General features: G+C 51.1%; 1 protein-coding gene across 1 annotated transcript in view; it reads left to right on the forward strand.

Annotated features, from left to right (window-relative positions):
• Positions 1 to 22,629, forward strand: part of MED16 (mediator complex subunit 16) — an 820,510-nt gene that overhangs the window by 337,866 nt on the left and 460,015 nt on the right. The window contains exon 8 of the mRNA XM_069647616.1: positions 21,279 to 21,490. Coding sequence (XP_069503717.1) covers positions 21,279 to 21,490 — 212 coding nt within the window. The remainder of the gene's footprint in view (positions 1 to 21,278; positions 21,491 to 22,629) is intronic.

A 22,629-nucleotide genomic window follows, 5' to 3' on the forward strand; every position in this document is an offset into this window, starting at 1 on the left:
GGTCATTGTATCAAATGCTAATCTATCTCTGAATGCATACATCTGCTTTATTTATTTTTTTTAAATTTCCATTTTATTGGTTTTGTAAAAGTTCGACAGACAACTACATTCAATTTTATTTTTAAGTGTTTTTATTGGCATTTGCAATCATATACATAGCAGTAGAGCACGAAGTGTGCTTTATATTATTGACCATGTGTCGTGTCTGCCAAGAGAACAACAAATAACAACAAACTAACAAACAAAATTAACAGTAATAACAACTTTGACTGTGCACTCCCATGGAATCGTGACGTGGTTTTTATTCTGCGTGTTTGGCCCAGGGCCGGAGCCACCCCTCTTCGTGGCCGTTTCAGGGCACGGCACTTGGAACGCACTCGGGCTCATCAGTCTGATCGTGGTATTTTACCTGGAATTTGTGTCCTGTTGGGCTGTTCAGGGGGGCTTGAAATCGGTCAAGAAGATCATGTCCCTCATGAGGGCTTTCCAGGACTCCAGTGTTGAGCTCACGTCATCCCCGCCTCTGTTGTTTCCCTCCCCCCAGGCCCTGGTTTCGGCCATGGTCCATCTTTCCATTTCCCTGATCCAAGGGCCGTATCTGGGGCCTGCGGGCGATTTCCAAGCCATCGCTATTGTTCTTTTCACAAGAATGGATGCCATGTCCATGAGCTTCACTAGATGTTTGATTTTGCCAAGTCTCGGGTGGGTGCCCAGGAGACACTCCTTAGGTGTCCATTCATACCTTTCCAGTCCAGCTCTCCTGCAGGTTCGCTCGGCAGCAAGCCAGAGCTTCTGGGACCTGGGGCAAGCCCAGAACATGTGGATCAAGTCAGCTTGTTCGGAGGAGCACCACGGGCATGTCGAGTGGATTTTGTTGTTGAAGGTGGCTATCCTGTGCGGGGTCATGTAGGTCCTGTAGAGGACGTTCAGCTGGATCATCCTAAACCTGGCGTTCCGTGACACCTCCTTCGGGTACAACAGGGCTCTTGCCCATTCCTCCTCCGTGATTTCAATCCCCAAGTCGGTCTCCCACTTCTCTTTCAGGCGCGCTCTTCTGGGGTTAATTCGGTCGTTTATCTGGGCGTAGAGCCTCGATGTCGGCTTCCAGCCGTCGCTCAAGTTATACATCTCCTGAACAAGGGGGTGGGTCTCTGGTTCCTCAGGCCATGTGTTCCATTTGGTCTTGGCTACATGCCTCACCCTCTGGTAAAATAAGAATTGTCCCGAAGAGAGTCCGTCCTTTAGTTGCAGCAAATCAAAGTCCCTAAAGGCTCCTTCGTCAAACATGTCTCCCCATGTGTAGAGGCCACAAGTCTCCCAGTTCCTCATTACTGGAAGGTCGGTGGGGGTCCTGCACACGTCTGTCAGCATGGGGATTTCGGGCATGTACGGGTGATGGAGGCCTAGTAGTGTTCTAACCCTGTTCCAGACCCGCCTCCCCAGGGTTACTATCATGGGCGGGTCAGGAGGGCCCATCTGCGAGCCCCATATTATCTCCTTAGGGTGCGTAGGCGAAGGAGGCCAGTCTCAGCAGAGGGTTCATCTGAGAGCCACTTTGTTACGTGTGTTAGTTGTGATGCGAGATAGTATCACTGGAAGTCGGGTAGTTGGATGCCGCCCTCAGTGTGGGGGAGCGTGAGGATGTTCAGGGCGAGCTTGTGTCTGGATTGACCCCAAAGAAAGTCCCTGACCAGAGATTCCAGTTTCCTGAAGAAAGGCGGGGGGATGTAGTGAGTGATGTTGGTGAAATAGTAGAGGAATCTTGGGAGTATAATCATGTTGGAGATTGCAGCTCTACCCATCATTGAGAGGGGGAGCTTTGACCAGAATTTAATGGACCTTCGAACCCCGCACATTGCTGCTTCGGTGTTGCGCTCGTGGGTGGAGGCTGGCGTGTGCATGATGGTTAAACCCAAGTAGCGGAAGGCCTCCGGCTGCCACTGGATCCCCATTCCGGGTAGTTCCTCTGTGTCCAGTCCTCTGAGTCCCACAAGGGGGAAGAAGCATGATTTCTGTCTACTAAATTTTATCCCCGAGTATTTGGCGAAATTATCGAGGACGTCCAGTGCTGTGGGAGCAGTTTCTCGGGGGTTCCTGAGGTATAGAAGGACATCGTCAGCATATAAGGAAATGATGTTGTATGTTCCGCCAATGCTGATACCAGAGTCGAACAATTGCTTCCTGAAATAGATTGCCACTGGTTCCAGGCCCAGGATGTACAACATTGGCGATAGAGGGCACCCTTGCCTGGTTCCTCTTTGGATGGGCCATGCGCTTGATACCATGCCACCAGTCTTCACCCGGGCCACCGGGTTATTGTAGAGTATCTCGACCCATCGGATGAAGTGTTCCCCTAGGCCAAACTCTCTCAGGGTCAGGATCAGCCATTCCCAATATATCGAATCGAAAGCTTTTACAGCGTCGAGCGAGAGTACCGCTAGGTCCTCCCTGCTCTCTGCTGTTTGTGCCACAACATGTTGGAGCCTCCTCAGGTTGGCGGTGGTGTTGCGTCCTGGGACAAAGCCGTTCTGGTCTTCATGTATTAGGGACCCTATCACCCTAGAGAGCCTCTTGGCTAGTATAGTCGTGAGGATTTTTCCATCATAGTTCAGCATGGCCAGGGGGCGGTACGAGTCGCACTCATCAGGTGGTTTGCCCGGCTTGAGCATTGGTATTATGAGAGTCTCTCTCATACTGCTCGGCAAGGTTCCAGTCTCATAAGCCTCCAAATAGACTTCATGTAATATCGGGGTTAGGGTCTCCTCGTAAGCCTTATAGAATTCTGGAGTGGGGCCGTCCGTCCCGGGTGTCTTGCCGGTGGAGAGGGACCTGATCGCTTCCGATATGTCTTCTAATGTGATAGCCTCCTCCAGCCTGGCGCGGTGTTCTTGGCTCAGCTTGGGTAGTCCGATTTCATCCAGGGTGTCTCTTATGTCTTCCTCGGGGATTCTCTCGTTGTGGGCGTAGAGTCTGGCGTAATAGCCTGAGAAGACTTCATTTATTGCTAGTTGCGTCCTCTGTGTTGTACCTCCCTCGTCTTTAATCTCTTTAAGGGCCTGCCTTGGGTTCTCCCTCTTACATAACCAGGCAAGTATCCTGCCGGGCTTGTCCACTTCCTTGTGTGCCCTCAGGGTCTGTGTGGAGAAGTCGAACTTGGACAGCCTCTCCCAGGCTGTCCTGCATTCTTCCCTGATGTCCTTCAGTTTGGCTTCCCTGGCAGCGGTCGGAGGCGAAGCATCTTCCAGTTGCCTGATCTCATCCTCCTTGTCCTCCAGCTCCTTCCTCAGCTGCCTCCTGATGCCACCGGCCTCAGCTATTATCTCACCCCTCGTTACCACCTTCATGGCTTCCCAGAATGTGCTCCACTTCTGGAACGATCCTTTGTTAATCTGTACGTACTCGTCTAGTTTCTCTCTTAGGGTTTCCTTGAATGCAGGGTCCGTTAAGGTTTCGGTTGGCATGCGCCACATTGGGATAGGGGGCCGCGGGCCTCTCAGGTGAAGCTGTATCAGGAGACGAGAATGGTCCGAAATCGATCTTCCCAGGTAGCTCGCCGACTCAACCAGCGGTATCAGTGCGTTATCGACGAAAAGGTGGTCTATCCTGGTGTGTAAATCGTGGGGGGCTGAGTAGAATGAGTAGGCCCTGTCGATAGGATGCAGGACTCGCCAGGCGTCAACCAGGAACAAGTCTGCGACCGCTGTGCGGAGAGCGCGGGAGGCAGGGCCGTTGGGGGTACGTGGCGTTAAAGATCTGTCTGTGTCTTCGTTCATCACGCAGTTAAAGTCTCCCCCCCACAAGAGGGCGTCCTCCCTGTGGGGTGCAATTTTGGCGCATATCTGCCTGAGGTGGGAGGGTATGCCATGTTGCGGGAAGTATGAGTTGGCTATGCATAGCCGGGAGTTTTCAAGCATGCCCCAGATCATCACATACCTGCCCTCTTCGTCCGTCTCCATCCCCATCTGGTGAAAGGGTGTGTCAGGGCTCACCCACGTGTATACGCCGCGTGCGTACTTCGAGTAAGAGGAGCCGCTGCCCTGGCCGCCCCAGTAGTCTGCCAATTTGTTTGCGGTGTCGGATATGAGGTGTGTTTCCTGCAAGAGGGCAAACGATATCTTCTTCCTCTTCAAGTAGGAGTGTATTCGATTTCTCCGCAGGTAGGATCCCATCCCTCTGACGTTCCATGTAAATATTCTGAAGCGTGTTGCCATTGATTGGTTTTAATCATGGATGGGAGAGGCTCTCCGCCCATTTTCTGGGCTGGGCATCCGCTGCTAGGAGTCATGCTTCGATTTGCTTGCGTGGGGTGGTGGGCTCCAGTTTCCGGCCTTTGATCCTCCATAAATTGGGGGACAGTCTTCATGAGGAGTGCAGTCATAACAAAAACTGAACAAAAATAACCATAACTGGTGCACCCAGCTACTGCCAAGGGGGGGGCAGTGCTCGGGGGCTCTCGTGCTGTCTGTCCCCGTCCGGGTTTCTAGCACGAGTAGGTTCGTGCCGGCAGCTAGCCAGCACTGGTCTTGCGTGGGTGTGTGCTGAGCGCCCATGAGCGGGAGGCCGGGTGGGCCCCGTAGTCACTTGATGTCCTCAATGTAGTTTCCTCGGTAGTGATGTATACTCTTGTGATGGTGTACAGTGCTGGGTCAAGGGCAGTGGTGTCCAGGTGTCGGTCCGTCGCCCCTTGTGCTTTCGGTTCAGTTCTCGTGGGTGGGTTCAGGGGGGGCGTCCGCCAGGTTATTATGTTCCAGCCACATGGTGGCGGCGGCTGGAGTTTCCAAAAATATCGCTCTCCCCTTATGAATCACTTTCAGTCTGGAGGGATACAGCAGCATATATTTTAGATTTATTTTTCTCAATCTAGCTTTGATTGGGACAAAAGAGTTCCTTGCTCGCTGTACTGACTGCGTGTAATCAGGGTAAATGGTGACTTTCGAATTATCCCGCTCTATCTCTCCACCCTCTCTCGAAAACTTTAGGATCACCTTGCGGTCCCGGAAATTGAGGACTTTCGCTATGATGGGGCGAGGAAAGGAGCCCGGGGGGGTGGGTTTCTTCTGGAGCGATCTGTGAGCCCTTTCGATGGCGAAGCCCTGGTAGAGTTTTTCCGCCCCAATTTCCTGCTGTATTAGGGATTCTATGTAGGCCGTCGGGTCCGTGGTCTCGGCTCCTTCGGGAATACCCAGTATCCTAATATTGTTACGCCTAGCGCGGCCCTCTGCCTCCTCCGATCTTGCCTCCAAGTAGCTCACCTTCCTCCGGAGGTCCGCCACCTCAGCCTTGAGGTCTTGTGTGTCCTCGGCAATGTCCTTCTGGATGGTTTCCATGTTGGTGACACGTTCCGTCAGATTGCGGGCATCTTGTCTTATGAGTTGGATGTCAGCCTTCACCTCACCAATTTTCGTGTCAATAAATGTCCTTAGGGCAGCAATCGCCTCAAGTACCTGGTTGTCCTTGTCGCGTTCCTCTGGGCTGGTCTAAGGAGCTGTACTTTTAGGCGTGGACTGGGCGCCCGGGTGGGGTTTCGGGGTGACGAAAGGATCCATAGTGGCATTCTTGGCCTTGCCCCTTGAGGTAGACATTACAGAGTCTCTGGTCCCCTTTGCCTGTTGTAAGTGTCCGGTCGTGTGGCTCTCCCCAGCCTGCTCTCCGTGCAGCCCACGGGGGGGCGCCTCAGCAGGTTAATCCGCCTGCGGATCGACCCGCTTTGTTGTTCGGAGACGAGGGCCGACTCGTGGGGGGCGGGCAGGCCCTAGTTATGTTCGTCAGGATGGGGCGTCGGGCTAAGCCGGGGGGCGTCTTTGGTGTCTTCGATGCTGGTTCCGGAGCACGGTCCCCCGCGTGTTGTTGTAGTGGGCCTCGAGTGCCAGGTGGCCCGATATACCAGTTCAGGCCTGCCAGCTGACCATATTCTTCAATTATTTCAAGCGCGGCCGGGACCGAATCTAAGGGATCATTTAAGTGTAATAAGATATCACCGGCATATAGGCCCAGTTTGTATTCTTGATCACCAACTGTGATACATTTGACTCTACTATCTTGTCTCAATTTTTGAGCTAACGGTTCAAGGGACATTACAAATAATATCGCTGACAGTGGGCAGCCATGCCTCGTCCCCCTTTCCAGTGGAAACCATTGTGAGTAACCACCATTCACCACTACTGAAATTGTGGGGGAGGTGTACAGCGCTTTGATGGCGCGACAGAGTTTTGGCCCTAACCCGTTCGTGACCAATACCTTTTCCAAAAATTCCCATGACACCCTATCAAAGGCCTTCTCGGCGTCTAACGACAAAAGTGATGGGTCCCCTCACCATGTGCCTCGTGGAGTAAGTGAAGTGTTTTTCGCATAGTGTCCGCGCCCTGTCTCCCAAGAACGAAACCAACTTGGTCAGAATGTATTAACGTAGGGGGGTGTGTTTTAAGCCGGGCCGCTATGACCGTGGCATAAATATTCGATATTGAGGAGAGAAATGGGACAATGGGAGCTGCAGTATTTAGGATCTCTACCCTCCTTCGGAATGACTGCAAGGAGGGTTTGAGAGAAGGATGGAGGAGCGCGACCTGTGTCGAAGATGTGGTTGAACAGAGATGCAAGAAAGGGGGCATTGAAAGTGGAGAATGTCTTATAGAAACCAGGCGTGAATGCCTCATCTCCTGGAGCTTTACCTGTCTTCAAGCGCTTTATGGCTTCTACAACTTCCTCCTCTGTGACGGACACATCTAGGGAATCGGCCTCCGTGAGTGTGAGTGAGGGGATCCGCACCTCCTTGAGGTACGTGTCTATGCTTCCCGCAGGAGGGGGGGGACACTTACATATAGATCTTCATAGAAGAAGGCAAATGTTTCTTGTACATCCTCGGGCAAAGTCACTGTCATGTCTATGAGGGTGCCATCCGTCTTTTCGATAAGTTCAACCCATCTCTCCGCCTTCTGTGCACGGAGACGAGCCGCCAAAAGGGCATCCGCCTTGTCGCCCTTCTCATAATATTTTTCTTTAAGGTATTGTAGGGTCTGGGCAGTTTTGCCCGCGATAAGTATTTTCAACTCTTCTCTAAGTAGTTTAGCTTCTGCAATATACTTGGGTCTTTCAGATGGGGAGGACTGTGTCTGGCTCTGGGCCTTACACAGCCTTTCCCTAATGCCTTTCTCTATCAAGGCACATTCTTGGTTTTTCTGGGCTCCTTCCCTTATAAGCACCCCCCTCCAAGTTGCCTTATCCGCCTCCCATACGGATGTCTTCCCTACCTCCCCTGTGTCATTAGAAGCGAAGAACTGCTCGATCTCGGTTTCCAAAACTTCCTTGAAGACCGAGTCAGCCCACAAGGAGTCATTACATCTCCATTTGGTATTCCGGGGAGCCAGGTCGTTCCAAAGTATATCCACCATAACCATATCATGATCCGTCCAAGCAGAGGGGTATATAGTTGCCGCTTGCAAAGTGTGCAAGAGGCCATCTGAGATGAAGATGTAATTGATACACGTGAGCGTGTTGTGGGGGAGGGAGTGGAAGGTGAAGCCTCTGTCCGTCGGGTGCAAGTGGCACCAACTGTCTACGAGACCATAAAGATTAAGGGTTAGTTTAATGTATGCTTCGTTCTGCGTGTTGGGTGGATCTGCCACGTCAGCTTTAGTTGTCTATCCTTTGAACTGTCCATCCACGTGTTTAAAATCCCCACCGAGAACTATGTGCCCCCTGGCCATGCCGAAAACCTTCTCACTGATTTTGTGGAGGAACCTATTTTGCCCTTGGTTAGGCGCATAAAGCGTAGCGAGATTAAATGTTGTGCCCCATATGCTTCCCACGACTATGAGAGCCCTCCCCTCCCTGTCCATCCATTTGTCAAGAATTGTCATCCTGAGGCCTTTGCGGATTAAGATCCTCACTCCCGCTTTTTTTGAGATACCCGAGCTCCAGAAGGAGGGTCCGATCTCCCGTGCTGGGATCACTCTCTCCTCACCCTTTCGATATCGCGTTTCTTGGAGGAATAGAATATCTATATTTGATCTCCTGAATTCCCTGGCGACCATGGATCTCTTTGTGGGGGAGTTCAAACCCTTGACATTGAGTGTGCAAATGCGTAACGTGTCTTTATAGAGTGTAGTTGCCATCTTGAGCTTTGGCTAAGTGTATATGTAGCCAGTTCATCTGCTTCATGGCCTGTGTCATGTTTGATGTTGCAATGTGTAGTTCGTATTCTTCAAAATGGGTCACAGCTAGTCCTACGGAGGACAAACTGACCCATCCAATACGTATAACGTCCCTTTATGTGTCCAGATAGGGTTTTCGTGCCCCTCAGGTCTGTGTCGTGACAAAGTATGTGTTTCCCACCCGCCCAACCCTCACCTCCCCCCCGGTCCCCCCTACGTTTGGCGCCCGACCCGTCTGGGTTAACATCACCCAGTCGGTCTCGGACCACCAATGGAGACCGCGAAACAAGCGGTCCTATCTTAATATAGACATCAATAACATTGAGCCCCCAACTAGGTGCTCGTAACTCATCAACAAACCAAAAACAAAAACTCTGACCCCCCAAAGACATTGTTCCAACATAAGCGTTACCTCATGTTTCCTTCTGGGCATCCTAAACACACACGGTCAAGTTCACCATTCGCACGAAATGAGTAACACATTAGAGTCTAAAGGTGCGACCAGAGAATCGGGCACATCATTGGTATATGTTATACAAGAACCCTTCAGTCTGATGCACCCTCATTGCATCTCTCTGCCACGGGCAGCGCCCACTCGAACAGCTTCAACCGGGTCACTCACCACAGAATTTGTTTGCCCCCAGCAACCTAGCATGCCAGTCTGGTGGCTAGATTACTGTTCCATGTCCTGTGAATTGTTCATTCTCCGAAATTTCCTGGAGCCTTGGATCCGTCTGCGCCGCGGGCCTTTAGTGTGCCATTCACCTTCCTCCCTCCTCTACTCTCCATGGGAGGGGCTCTCCTCCTGGGTACCCAACATGTCAGATATGCAGTCTGCAATGTCCTTTTCCGAAACCAATTTCACTGTTGAACTCTCCCACTCAAAGGTGAGTGAGAATGGATAGCCCCACCGATACCTGGTGCCTTTATCCTTCAGCATTTTCGTAATCAGGGAGCATTTCTTCCTCATTGCGAGCGTGAGCGATGATAGGTCCTGGTAAAGCGAGATGGTAGCATCGCCGAGAGTAAGCAACGAAGCGTGTCTGGCTTTATCTAAAATCCTGGCTCTGTCCGCATAGTTGTGAAACCTAGCCAGGACCGAACGCGGACCTCCTGGCCTGCATCCGGCTCTGTGGATGCGATCAAGTTTGGGTTCATCCACTGTCTCATCCTTAAAAAAGAGCTTCAGGATGGCGTGCAGGGTCTGTTTCAGGTCTAAATCAGATTCTCCTTCCTTTTCGGGGATGCCGAAGACACGTATGTTATTATGGCATTCCCTGTTTTCAAGATCGTCAACCTTGAGGCGTAATGCCTCTTCCTTGTGTTCTACTTCCGCAATGCGGTGGTCCATTTGGGCTTCCAACGTATTCAAGGAGGTTTGATTGTGTTCGACCTGCTCAAGTCTGTCCTCCATTTTGTCCATTCTCTGTGTGATTTTGCTGCCTATGTCTGCCCTCATGCTTCGCATCTCCGCGAGTAGATCAGCGACATCCGCCTTGGTTGCTGCGGCCTCAGACCCAACAGTCGACATCTTAAGGTCAATAGGGGACTTCAGAGTTTCGTGGGTTGGTGTGAACTTTTATTTTGCCAATCTGTCCTTATGGTTCATGGGCGGCGGGGCCCCGTCGATGAAGTGGGTATGTCTCAACAATGCGTCAGAGGTCAGCTCTGCCAGGGTGGGCGCTTGAAGGTATGAGCATATGTGCGAGAGCAGAATGCCGTGTGAGAATCCAATATCCAATGTTCTCGTACGCTCCGTGTATTTACCTTCAATTCTGTTCCCGGGCGGTCCCCAAGGAGAGGAGTCCACGCACAGCCTCTTCAGTCCACCCTCATGTGCGCGGCCCAGCCCAGGCCCAATGCCCAGTGTAGTTAGTTTCAGTAAGCCTCAGGGTTTGAGTGGGGGGCCGAGGAGGGCACACGCCCTGAGAAACAGCAGCCCAACCCTCAGCCCTCTGCTACCTGGAGAAACCTGCCCAGGGCCTCCTCCCGTATCTCCGGTACTCAGAGCACTGCCGTTCGTTCCACCTATGCCACTGGGGGGAGGGCGGATCACCACGGGCACCTCAACAGCCCCAGGCCTCACTCACCAGTCGATTCATCAGCCAAGTTGGAATCCAAAAGGGGGCTCGGCGCACACGGCGAGAAACAGGAACAGCTCAAGCAAGCGGGGTGAAGAGAGGTGATACCGCGTCACCGTAGGACAGGAGTGTCTCATGGGCCTGATCCAACGCCGCACAGGATCCGGCGACCAGACGATCCTCGTCCGGGCCTCAAGTTTACGAACCTGGAGGCCGCGGGACAGCTGGATGGGCCTGCGGGAGGAGATATGCGTGTACTTTAAAATGGGCCCCAGCAGCGATGTGGGTTGGAGCGCTCTCCCCGGTGCCGCGTGTATCATGGCTCCGCGTGTGGAGAAGACACGCAGGCCCCTCCAGCCTTCATGCTGCGCGTGGCGCAGGGGGAGTTTTCTCCGTGAAAAAGGCTCCGTTTTGCTTCGGGTTTTCTCCGGGTGGTGCCTGGACACTTCCGATGTTGGTTTTCGTCGATGAAGTAGCAGATGGGGGTCTCGTGGTGGGGGCTCAACCCACTTTTCAAGACCCTTGCGCGGAGCTTACACGGAGAGCGATACCATCCGTGCGCCCCCTGGAGGCCAACCATACATCTGCTTTATAAAGATTTTGTGTGACAATATTTGCCTAGTATTTTTATCTGCTTAGTAAGCTAAATGCCTAATAAATAATTATGTTTTCGTATACTTACCCGTATAAATGGAATTACTGGTGTGTATGTGGATCATTGTAGCCCGAGACCACTCTCAGACCCTTCCTAAGAGTAAGCCTTGCCGCTCTGCTATCTCCCCTTGATTGGGTTTGGCCCTGTTTACCATAATAGGGCGTCCTCTCAAAGCCCTCCCACCAGGTCCGATTTTGGAAATTCATCTTAACAAGTAGATTAACAAATTGCTGACCCTCCTAACAAAAAAGAAAGAGCCATCAACCAGTACAGAGGGGACTCTGAAATGTTCAGGGTTATCTGGGCGCCCTTCTTAAATGTTGAAGCTGGAAAAATAAGAAATGCTAGTAATGGCGGGCTCCCGCGCAAAAATTATTTCTCCTGTACCAAACCGGTATTCATGGCCTTTATTTCCTGGGAGACAGTATATTTCGAGGGGATTGGGTCCTCCGACGTATCCCATATCTATGGCAGGTAATGTCCCCAGCTGTGCTGCTTCGGAAAATCTTTGGCGTCTGCGTCCTGTGTCGATGACATCGATGCGCCGTCCCCGAGGACCTCCTCCGATGGCCGACGTCACCCAATGTGATAAGTAGGACGCAGGACGCCCATAACCTCAGTTCCGTTTTTTCCGCAAACGTGTTCGCTTCGTGAATCTTGGTACGCCTCGACTCATTGGAGTTGCTGTTTTCTTTCTCGGTTCGTTGAACCTGTTTGGTTGGTGTGAAGACCTGGTTGTGGCGATGTCTTTTTCATCTTCGACCCCGCGTCCGGGCTTCAAGAACTGCGGGGACTGTGGGTCCAAGATGTCGGTCATGGACTCACACGACGCCTGCCTCTGATGCCTCGGGGAGGCCCACGATACGGATGACTGTGTCGACTGCCAGTCGTTCACTTGTGAAGGCCTTGCGAGAACGCAAGAAGAAACTGTCGGTCGGTCGGGTGTCTAAGCCCCGGAAGTCGAGGTCTGCGGGGCTTTCGACCGATGACTCGAGGGGTGACTCTCTGCGTCGTCGTCGGACGTCTGGTGGTTCTTCTTCCAGGTGTCGGTCTCGCCACTCCTCCGCCTCTTCTAGGCATTCCAGGAAGCGCCGGCATAGGTCGCCTTCCCTGTCCTCTTCCGAGGACTCCGCCCATCGGCGGGTCGCTTATCCCTCCATGCAAGCAACACCAGAGGAATGGGCTTCCTTCGGGAAGCAGATGCTAGCGATTCTGGAATCGCAGGGCACCGGTCCATCTGCGCCTCCGAGTGGGGTCGGTCGGCACCGGTCGAGAGACACCGCCCGTACGCCTTCGGGCTCAGGTGGTCGGCACGGCTCGCGGGAGAGGTCCCGCTCGGACAAGGGTAGCCGTTCTCGCCATGCCCGTTCCAGGTCCCGGTCCTCGACGCGCTGTCCACCGAGGTCGTCGATTTCTCTCGAGGTTCCGTCTTCGAGGGGGTCGTCGACGCCTTCGGCGCCCAGGTTGTCGAGAGACACGCTCAGAGCTCCGGCTTCGAGGACTGTGTCGACGCTGCAGATGCTGGAGGCGTTGCAGCTGACGTCGACGCCGATTCGCTCGATGTCGACGCCTTTTCTGCCGGCGCCGACTCGCTCGGCACCCTCAACGCCTTTTCTGTCGACGCCGGCGTCGACTCGCTCGGCGCCCTCGATGCCTTTCGAGGCAGTGGTGTCGGAGGGGCCCCGTGGCACGGGGTTTGCCCCTAAAAAGGCTATGGCTAAGGTCTGGCACTGCTTTGGTCCGCAGAGGTCTTCCTCTCCCCGCCTGGAGTACATTTCAGAGGGTGATGAGGGCTCTGATGACGGCCTGGTTCCGGTTACGGTTCCGGATGACCTTATCTCGGGCCATCGTCAGTTTGATGACCTGAGGCAGTCACTGCATGATGCCAGTGGACTGGACACCTCTCCGGAGGTGGAGTTTTGTCGGCCGGAGCCTGGCACTCATGCCGATTCGTCATATCGGCGCCTTATGTCTCGGGTTACCGAGTACTTGGGTTGGTCAGTTCCCCAGGGGAGTTCGTTCAGGATGATCTCACGGACATCCTTGATCTCGGTCCAACCACTGACCCAGTTTTGCCTTTTCATATGGCTTTGCAGAGAAGGGTGGCGGCGGCTTGGGCTGCTCCGGAGAGTCTCCCGGCAGTGGGCAAGTCTTTGTCACGAAAATACCGTCCAGCCAGCAGCGACCCCTGCTACTTGTCTAGGCACCCCACCCCGGAGAGTTTGGTGGTGCAGGCGGTTACGGCCCCGGCAAAGCAGACGTCGTATCCTACCATCCCTCCGGATAGGGACGACAAACGTTTTGACGGCTGGGCGAAGAAAGTGTTTTCTTCTGGGGGTATGGCGCTTAGGCGGCCAACTCCATGTGTGCCTTGTCTCGTTTCACACACACTCTGTGGAACTGTGTTGCATTAGCGGCTGATCATATTCCCGAAGGGGACGAACGGGATGGTTTCCTTGCTATGGTTCAGGATGGCAAGGATGCCATGTGTGACGCCGTTCAGTCGGGTTTGGACTTGGCGGATTGTGTCAGCCGGTCCATGGCGGTGAGCACCGTAATGCGCAGGTTTGCGTGGTTGAGGAAGTCTGGGTTCGCTCCTGATGTGCAGTCCCGGCTCCTCAACATGCCCTTTGACGGTGAACACCTTTTTGGCAGCAAGGCTGACAAGAGCCTTGATAGGTTGCAGACCTCCAAAGCTGCAGCGAAGTCATTGGGCGCTGCAGTTCGCCAACCTCAGCCTTTTCGTCCTAGGGGACAGCAATGGAGGGGAGGTTCCTTTCGCTATTACTCATCCTTCAGTAAAGCGAGAGGAGCTAGCAGTCAAAGAGGCCATCGTAAGAGTGCCAGAGGTGGAAACAAAGGTACTCGAGGTGCCAAGGCCGCTCAGGCAGTTGCCTCTTTGCCCTCAGGCAACGCCGCAGCCGCTACCACTCAGTCATGAGGCCCGGTCCCATGGTTCGCCGGTTGGTGGAAGGCTGGCGCAGCATCTTGTAGAGTGGCAAGCCATTACTTTGGATGTGTGGGTTCTGGAGATCATAACCCACGGCTACTGTCTTCCTTTTCGGCAGAGGCCTCACGACAATCCTCCAGGGAACCTCTCTTTGAGAGTCTTGATCCGCTCCTTGCGCAGGAAATTCAAGCCCTGCTGGAGAAAGGCGCCATAGAACTGGTGCCTGTAGCGGAGAGGAACAAGGGATGGTATTCCCCTTATATTTTGATGTCAAAGAAAGACGGGGGCTGGAGACCCATCATGGACTTGCGCGGTTTGAACAAACTCCTCAGGAAGGCCAAATTCAAGATGGTGACTCTTTCTCAAGTCCTCCAGGCCCTTCAACTTCAGGACTGGTTGGTGTCTCTCGACCTCAAGGATGCTTACTTACATGTGCCGATCCATCCCAAGAACAAGAAATACCTGAGGTTCGCGGTTGGCGACTCGCACTTTCTGTTTCGGGTCCTGCCGTTTCGATTGACCTCCGCCCGAGGGTTTTCACCAAGCTCATGGTGGTGGTGGCAGCGCATCTCAGGAAAGGGGGGATTCACGTATACCCCTACCTGGACGATTGGTTGATCAGGGGGAGCTCTCCCAAGCAAGTCCTTGATCATCTGTCCGTCACCTGCCACTCCCTTCACAGGCTGGGCTTCTCCCTCAATTTAAAGAAGTCCCATTTGACACCAATGCAGCAGCTCCAGTACATCGGAGCAGTGCTCGAAACGTCCCTGGGGCAGTGTTTTCCTCCTCAGGTGAGGGCTCTTCACATTCAGCAGATGGTGCACATGTTTCAGTTTGCCCAGACTCTCCCAGCGTCTGAGTTCTTGAGACTGCTCGGCCTCATGGCATCCTGCATTCTTCTGGTGCCAGAGGCTCGTCTGCGGATGAGATCTTTGTAGTGGGCGCTCAAGCTCCACTGGTCTCAGTCCTCCGGCAGGCTGTCGGACCCTGTTCAGGTGCCGCCCTCGGTAGCCCGGGACCTTCTGTGGTGGGCCGTCGAGGGCAATCTCATGAAGGGTGCCCCATTTTGGCTGCCCTGGCCGGAGGTGACGATCGTGACGGACGCATCCCTCACGGGATGGGGAGCTCATGCCAACGAGCTGACAGTCCGCGGTCGTTGGTCTCCGTCGGAGTCCAGACTCCATATCAATCTGTTGGAGCTTTGGGCCGTCAGGCTAGCCCTGAAGACTTTTCTGCCGACTGTGCGTGGGAAGAGTGTCCTGATTCTAACGGACAACACGGTGGCCATGCACTACCTCAACAAATAAAAGGGGGGGCAGGGTCACTTCCGCTGTGCAGGGAGGCGATGCAGCTCGAGTTCTGGGCCATCCAGCAGGAAGTTTCGATCTTGGCAGTTCATCTGGCCGGAGACGACAACGAGACGGCTGACGCTCTGAGCAGGCAGAGCACGATCTCTCACGAGTGGGAGCTGGTTCAGGAGATTCTCCTGGAGAGCTTCGCCCTTTGGGGGACCCCTCAAGTGGATCTCTTCGCCTTCAGTGTCAACCGGAAGTGCGAGCGGTTCTGCTCGCGGGAATTTCCTCCAAAAGGAGCCTTAGGAGACGCGTTCGTGGTGGAGTGGTCATTCCCACTGCTGTACGCGTTTCCTCCAGTCCCCGTCATCCCGCAAGTGTTGCGGAGGTTACGGAGGTTCGGTTCCCGGATGATCCTCATTGCTCCGGCGTGGGCCCGGAGGACGTGGTACCCGGACTTTCTAGACTTGTCCATCTGCCCTCCACGTCGTCTTCCCTACCGAGACGATCTGCTCTCACGGGAGAGGGGACAGGTTCTCCATCCAGAGGTCAAATCCCTTAATCTTCACGCTTGGCTTCTGAAAGGTTGAGGTATAAGGATTGGGACCTCCCTGAAGACGTGATGGAGGTGTTGCTCTCGGCCAGGCGGCCGGTAACTAAGTCTCTGTACCGTTGCCGTTGGAGAAAGTTCAGCGACTGGTGAAGAGTTCAGAATGTGGATCCTTTTGAATGCGACATTCCCATGGTTTTGTCTTTTTTGCTTTCTTTGGCCCACAGGGGCTTGCAAGTGGGACCATTAAAGGTTACTGACGGTGCTGTCCATATTTAAGCGCTCGTCTGAAGAGTGTTCCTATTATAAGATTCCTTTAATTTCGCAGTTTTTGAAAGGGCTCACTAATGTCTTCCCTCCGTCACCTTTTTTGGTGCCAGGTTGGGATTTGAACCTTGTTCTTAAGTTTCTTATGGGTGCTCCGTTTGAGCCTTTACATTCTTGCCCTTTGAGGCTGTTAACTCTGAAAACTGTGTTTTTAGTTGCGGTTACTTCCGCTCGCAGAGTGAGTGAGTCACAGGCACTTTCAGTTAAGCCACCCTTCACTGTGTTTCACAAGGACGGGGTTGTCCTTAGAATTCGTCCTTCTTTTCTTCCGAAGGTGGTTTCGGAATTTCATTTGAGCCAGGAGGTTGTTCTTCCGGCGTTCTATCCTCCTCCACATCCTGGTAAGGAAGAGGAGAGGCTCCATAGGCTTGATCCTAGGAGAGCGTTGAGCTTTTATATCTCGCGCATGTCCCAGGTCAGAGTGGACGATCAACTTTTCATTGGTTACGCTGGAAAGCGTTTGGGACAAGCTGTGACGAAACAGACTTTGTCTCGTTGGATTATTTTAGTTATCTCCGAGTGTTACCGATTGGCGGGTAAGGACCCTCCGGCTGGCTTGCGGGCCCATTCTACCAGATGAGTGGCTGCGTCGACTGCCCCGCAGAGGGGAGTTCCTATTCGTCACATCTGTGATGCAGCCACCTGGGCTTCAGTACATACTTTTGTACGTCACTATTCCCTCGATTCCATCAGAGGGCAAGATCTGGCATTTGGCAAGGCAGTTCTCTTTTCCGCAATTTGATTGGGCATGCTAAATTTGTATTCTAAATTCTTTCCCACCTCCTTGCTTGGTACTGCTTTGGGAGTCTGTCATAGATATGGAATACGTCAGAGGACCCAATCCCCTCGAAGAACAAGTTACTTTCTTACCTGGTAACGTTCTTTTGATGGGATGGTCCGACGACGTATTCCATATCGCTCCCTCCCTGCCTTTCCCGCTGCAGAATTTCTTTTGCGATTGCAGCTTGCGTTCCGCAAGGCCTTGTGTGTCTGACTGGCAGAAAACTGGTGGCACACGTTCTGGGAAAAAACTATAACTGAGGCTATGGGCGTCGTGCGTCCTACTTATCACATCGGATGATGTTGGCAGTCGGAGGAGGTCCTCGGGGACGGCGCGTCGACGTCATCGACGCAGGACGCAGGCGCCAAAGATTTTCCAAAGCAGCACAGCTGTGGACATTACCTGTCATAGATATGGAATACGTCGTCGGACCATCCCATCGAAAGAACGTTACCAGGTAAGAAAGTAACTTGTTCATCTCTCTGATGCCCCTCTTCTCCACTCCCTTTTTGAAGAAGGGGGTGCTTCCGTCTGACTCGGTGGACAAAGGGTGCACCATTGAAGCTCTGCAGGTTCCCTAAAGGAGGACATTATCTAAAAGAATATCAACAGCATCCCTGCTGTACCATACTACCACTTGGATGCCTCTCCTTCACAATAATGTCATTGAAATGTGAAAAAGTTAAAAAAATAAAATACAATCTTGATTGGAAAAAAAAAACGCTGTCCTGTAATGGGCTTGTACTCTCTGTGCAACCATCTCATCCTTCCTTCAAGGCGGAAACATGTCTGGGATGCTTGTAGCCTCGTGCAGAAAGGATGTGACCTAGACGTTCGGGCTGGACTGCCCCCTGTGGGTTGGGACCAAGCCTCATTTGCTTATTTATGGGCTATCCCCTTCCGTAATGGCTTTGCAGGCTGAAAAACGATGGTCTGGAGGATTGCAAGGAGCTGTGCCCGTGGTTATGATTTATTCAAAACCTTCCAGCCACCCACTTTTGGTTTTGCTTCAATCATGTCTTCCTGGCCTGCTGGTTCTCAATTCATGTGCTGAATTTCTTCCTTGGGGGCGGGGCGGGGCCCGGCTCACCTCCTGGCTCATTGCATCTCCTGCTGCACCTGTGGGTTAAAATGAGACAACCTCCATAGGCTGACTGTGGTAAAATGGAAAGGGGGAAGGGGAGGTTCTCCTATGCGTTGGTCTTTTGGACCCGTTTTCTATTATGTTGCAACCCTTTTCCTCCCTCCTTCCAGGAACTTCTAATACTCTCCCGTGTTAAATTAGTCTTCTATATGGTTTTCTTGCTGTGAGGTGGCATCTATGCCTTGTCCCTTTACCGCGTGTTTTGTATACTTGCATTGTGTGTCTTAAAGTATTTATTTAACAGTAGTTTATCATCCTGCAATATTGCGTGCGTGTGTGTCTGTGTGTGTGTGTTGGCGCGCGCACAGTATGTTATGGTGTATTTCATTGTTTATGGGGTTAATTGTATTTTGACGCCAGCCCATCGACTCCTAAGAGTGCAATCTCCAGCTATTCCCCATTTAGGAACATGTTGGTACAACCGCCTGGACTCTTCACTGAAAGGCTGTGGTAAGGCTTCCCCAACATTGAATTTCACGGTCTGTTTTTCCTACCATTCTGTGCTTTTGTCTCACTGTTCACTGCTTCTCTAAACTTGTAAAAATTGCAATCTAAAAACAGTCCGCCTTCAAAGGAGCTGCTGGATGATGTACTTTTGAAAGTACAGTTTTGGTTGCAGCTATTTATTCTCAAAGGAAGTCTTGTAGATATTTCTCTGGGCTGGACAAATATGGCCATATGTGTGTTGATACTTTATCTTATGTTGCAGCAGCGAATGAGACTTTGAAGCATTCATTTATTCAGTTTCCTAATTAACATATTGTCACAGATGGCCAATACAATGCACAAAGTCTGAGGGACAGTTAAAGGGTGTTTAATAAAATTGTTATGTTCTCCAAAGGACCCTCCTACCGAGCTCGGGCATCCTTCACCCCGTTAGTGCTACTGATTGTTGACTCCTACTGTCTAGGTTCTGTCTTAGATTAGTGATGGTTCCCTAAGTGCAAGCTCACTGACTTCCTAACTTTTCGTACTCTCACCAAAGGTTAAAGTTATAATTGGGTCCTGCTTGGTAATTGCTCTGCAGGATTCAACTGGTTTCATTGTGCCCATTGTAACCTTATCCTACTACTTAACCTATAACCTACTTCCTTCGGACAGAAGATTGCCTCTTCCTGCCAATCTTATGTCCTACAGGTATTTCACTTCTCGTGTATCCTACCTCCACCCTTTGATCTGAACTCTTCTCACATTCCTACTCCCCCACAGTACTCCTACTTCTCCCATTCTACTACTACTTCTACCACACTACTACACCCCTGCTCCCACACTACTCGGGAGGATAGCTCAGGGGCAACGTGCTCGCCTTGGAAGCAAGACGACACGGAGTACCACAGGTTCGATCCCCGGGTCCGCGGTTAGAATCCTCTGGGTATTAGAGGATAGAAGTAAATAACCTATAATATCCTTTCTTTGTTCTCCACGTCCTATGGCCTTACCGGAACAACCCACACTTCCAAATTCCTGTTCCCGGTTTAAATATCCCTTCCCTGTGTGGAGATTGGCCGCCTTTCCCTACCCAATTTGTGCTCTTCTTTCCTCCCTTAGGGTGTGTATATGTAGGGGAAACTCTTGAAAATGGGTCTCAACCTGGCCCACTTTCTCCATGTGGGCTCATCGTGATGGAGCCATGATGGCCAGGAAAGCCTTGCATTTGTGTTCATGTTAGCGGACTGGTGGCAAAAGCTTCTTATGGTAAACATAGTTCTTTTCAGGGTTAATAACCCGCCAAATAGTAGTCCAGGGACTTTAGTGCAGTCTCTGGAGCGCAGCATTCTGTGCAGTCGGGCTGGCGCAGCTTCCACTGCCAGCTTGCTGCTTAGGCAGTTTTCTCTTCCTTTCTGCATCCCAATATTCATCATGGCAATGCCGGTAACGGTTCTTGTTGGAGGGTTGCGCTTGCTATTTGGTCTCGCGTTTTTAGATTTTCTTGCTGTTCAAGTCAGGAGTTGTATGGTGCTTGATGTTCTTCTGCTGCATTAGTTGTATCTGGAAGTCACTGCTGGCTCTTAAACAAATGGAAAGAGTGGCAAGCATTGGTTGAATGAGGCAGAGGGGGCAGGGATTGGCACCTCATGGGCAGGGCTGGCTCCGGATTCCCCCTCTTGAATCCTTCAACATTATCCAAAGCGGGTTTTCCCACCCCTCTTGACCATGTCAGACTATGTAAACTCAACATTCAAATGCTGCCTCTTAAATTGGAAATCACTTGTTTGGGGAAAGTGGGCGGTGAAACCTTTATTATGCAGCAGATGTGTAATGCGCCCCTTAACACTCTAATTTTACACGTTATCTCTTCCAAGAAAAGATGTGGAGTTAAACATGGATCCTTACGGTACCTCCTCTTTATTCAATCAAAGGATGGAGAGAAAGTGACAATCTGTATACCTTAATGTGTCTGCATGTGTCTTGTGGTGTGAGACTTAGCAATGCACAGGCAGGTTAAAAGGTGTAGTTAAGGCCTTCGAGGAGAACACCAGGACTTACCTTTAGCATATATTGGTCATTTTCCCAGTTAATGTAATGTAAGGTAAGTGGTCTTGTATAGCACCCTTCTTTCACTATTGGTGACCTTGATAAGTAGAAAACAGTGGTTTACGCACAAAGAAACCAAGTTCTGAGTTAATTATACCCACTCGCCTGACAGGATTCAAACAACATGTTTTTGGTTGAGATGTTTAAAGGGAGAACAACTTGCACCGATCGTTGCGACCATGACATTGTGGACTGTTATTGAAGACATATTTTTTTAAAAGCGAATGAAAAGCTTGGCTTTAAGTAAGACAATATTTAGTTTTGTGACATGAAATTCTGTGATTTATGTGATTTGCATTTTATATTTTGTACAGTAGAAGTGTGAAAAGTGTATTTTAACTAGATCACACTTTACAATAATAAAAAAGAGTGGTTTAATGTATATAGTAGTAACAGAGCGCAAATCTCTGTGGTTTTATGCCATTTAGCCCATCTTAATTCAAGTAGAGGAATGCAAATCCTTGCCCTTTCACCCAAATTAATTCACATGTAATGACATAAATTCTCGTATATGCTATTGCCAAAAAAAAGGATTTGTCTGATCTTCCGGGCAATGCTTTTTAATGAGGGGAACTTACCAGCATCCACAAATATATGTTTTGTGGGTTACTAGAAAGAGTGAGAGAAGTAAATGCAGGCAGTGCATTTAGCTTTTGGCCACACCTCATGTTTTCACTAAAAGAAAAATAAGAGTGGGGAAACAGTCAAAATAACCCAGACTGCCTTGTATCCCAGCAAGGGTTCACCAATGGCCCTGTGGAATCTTCCAGAAGTAGTCCAGCTCACATCCTGTTTTTTGTTTGTGTCTTGCAGGCCTAGCCTTAGCGTTTCATGATGGCAGCGCCCATATCGTGCACCGCCTCTCTTTGCAGCCCATGGCTGTGTATTACGGTGCTGCAACTCAGCGCCCCATAGATGAGCAGGCGGTTAAGCGGCAACGTACAGGTGGCCCCTCAGTCCATTTTAAGGCAATGCAGATGTCTTGGACGTCCCTGGCATTAGTCGGCATTGATAACCATGGAAAGGTAATTCCAAAGCATGTTTGTATGTATGTGTATTTATAATATACGTATATGTGTGTGTTTTTATATATATATATATATATATATATATATATATATATATATATGTACTGTGGCTGATCGGAAGTAGGAATCTGACACATTAAGGATATGTTCATTCTCTTTAATGAAATTATAGGTAAAAAGGGATACCCCTATCTATCTAAATCAACTAATGTGCTTGTCTGTCCTCAGGAAGTCCAAAAATAACTGTCCCCTGTCCAAAACCTAATTATACCTCACCCTACCGCTTACGTGAATAACAAGGGGCCATAAGAATGTTTTTCTTCTCTGTGTCGTTTTCTTCTTGCCTTCTTTCCAGCTGCTTTCTCTTTCAATCAGTATTTTATATTCTGGGGTTATTGCCAAGGGTTCAAGCGCCATCGAGGATAGAATAGGTGAAAACAGGCAGCCCTGTCGGGTGCTCTGCTCTAGCGACGAGCACAACGATACCCATGTACCCTTCTCCACTCTGGCCATCTGGCTACTATACAGGAGTCTAAGCCAACCCATAATCCCATCCCCAAACTTGTAATACTTCAGAACTTTGAACAGCCATGTCCATTCAAGCGTGTCAAACGCTTTAACCACGTCCAGTGCGGCAGGGCCATTTCTCCCTGAGAAAGCTTTACTTGAACCATCACGTGATGTAGTCGACGCATATTCATGCTGGTGTTACACCCTCCTATGAACGTGCATTGATCCGGGTGTCCCAGGTGTGGCGCTTTGCTAGCCAGCCGGGTTGCCTATACCTTCCCAAGAATTTTCACGTCCACATTCAACAAGGAGATACGCCTGTATGAGGCGCACAGGCTCGGATCCTTATCCTTGTGAGGAGCACAGTGATGATCGCCTCTCACATTGTCTCAGGCAATATTCCCTTACAATATGCATTGTCGTACTCAACGGGAATCCATCACTTCCTGGAGCTCTATTAGTTTGCGTGGATTGAATAGCATGTATTATTTCCCCCTCTTCGATTGTGTTTCCAACCCTTCTCTGGCCTCCTCCTCCAATCTTGGCAGTCTCACAAGTTCCATCAAGTCTGTGGAGTCCAAATCCGAGCCAGTTCCCTCGGTCGAATAAAGCTGCTAATAGTATTC

This window comes from Ambystoma mexicanum, chromosome 1p (assembly GCF_040938575.1).
Source record: "Ambystoma mexicanum isolate Mex_15411 chromosome 1p, UKY_AmexF1_1, whole genome shotgun sequence".
Lineage (NCBI taxonomy): Eukaryota > Metazoa > Chordata > Amphibia > Caudata > Ambystomatidae > Ambystoma > Ambystoma mexicanum.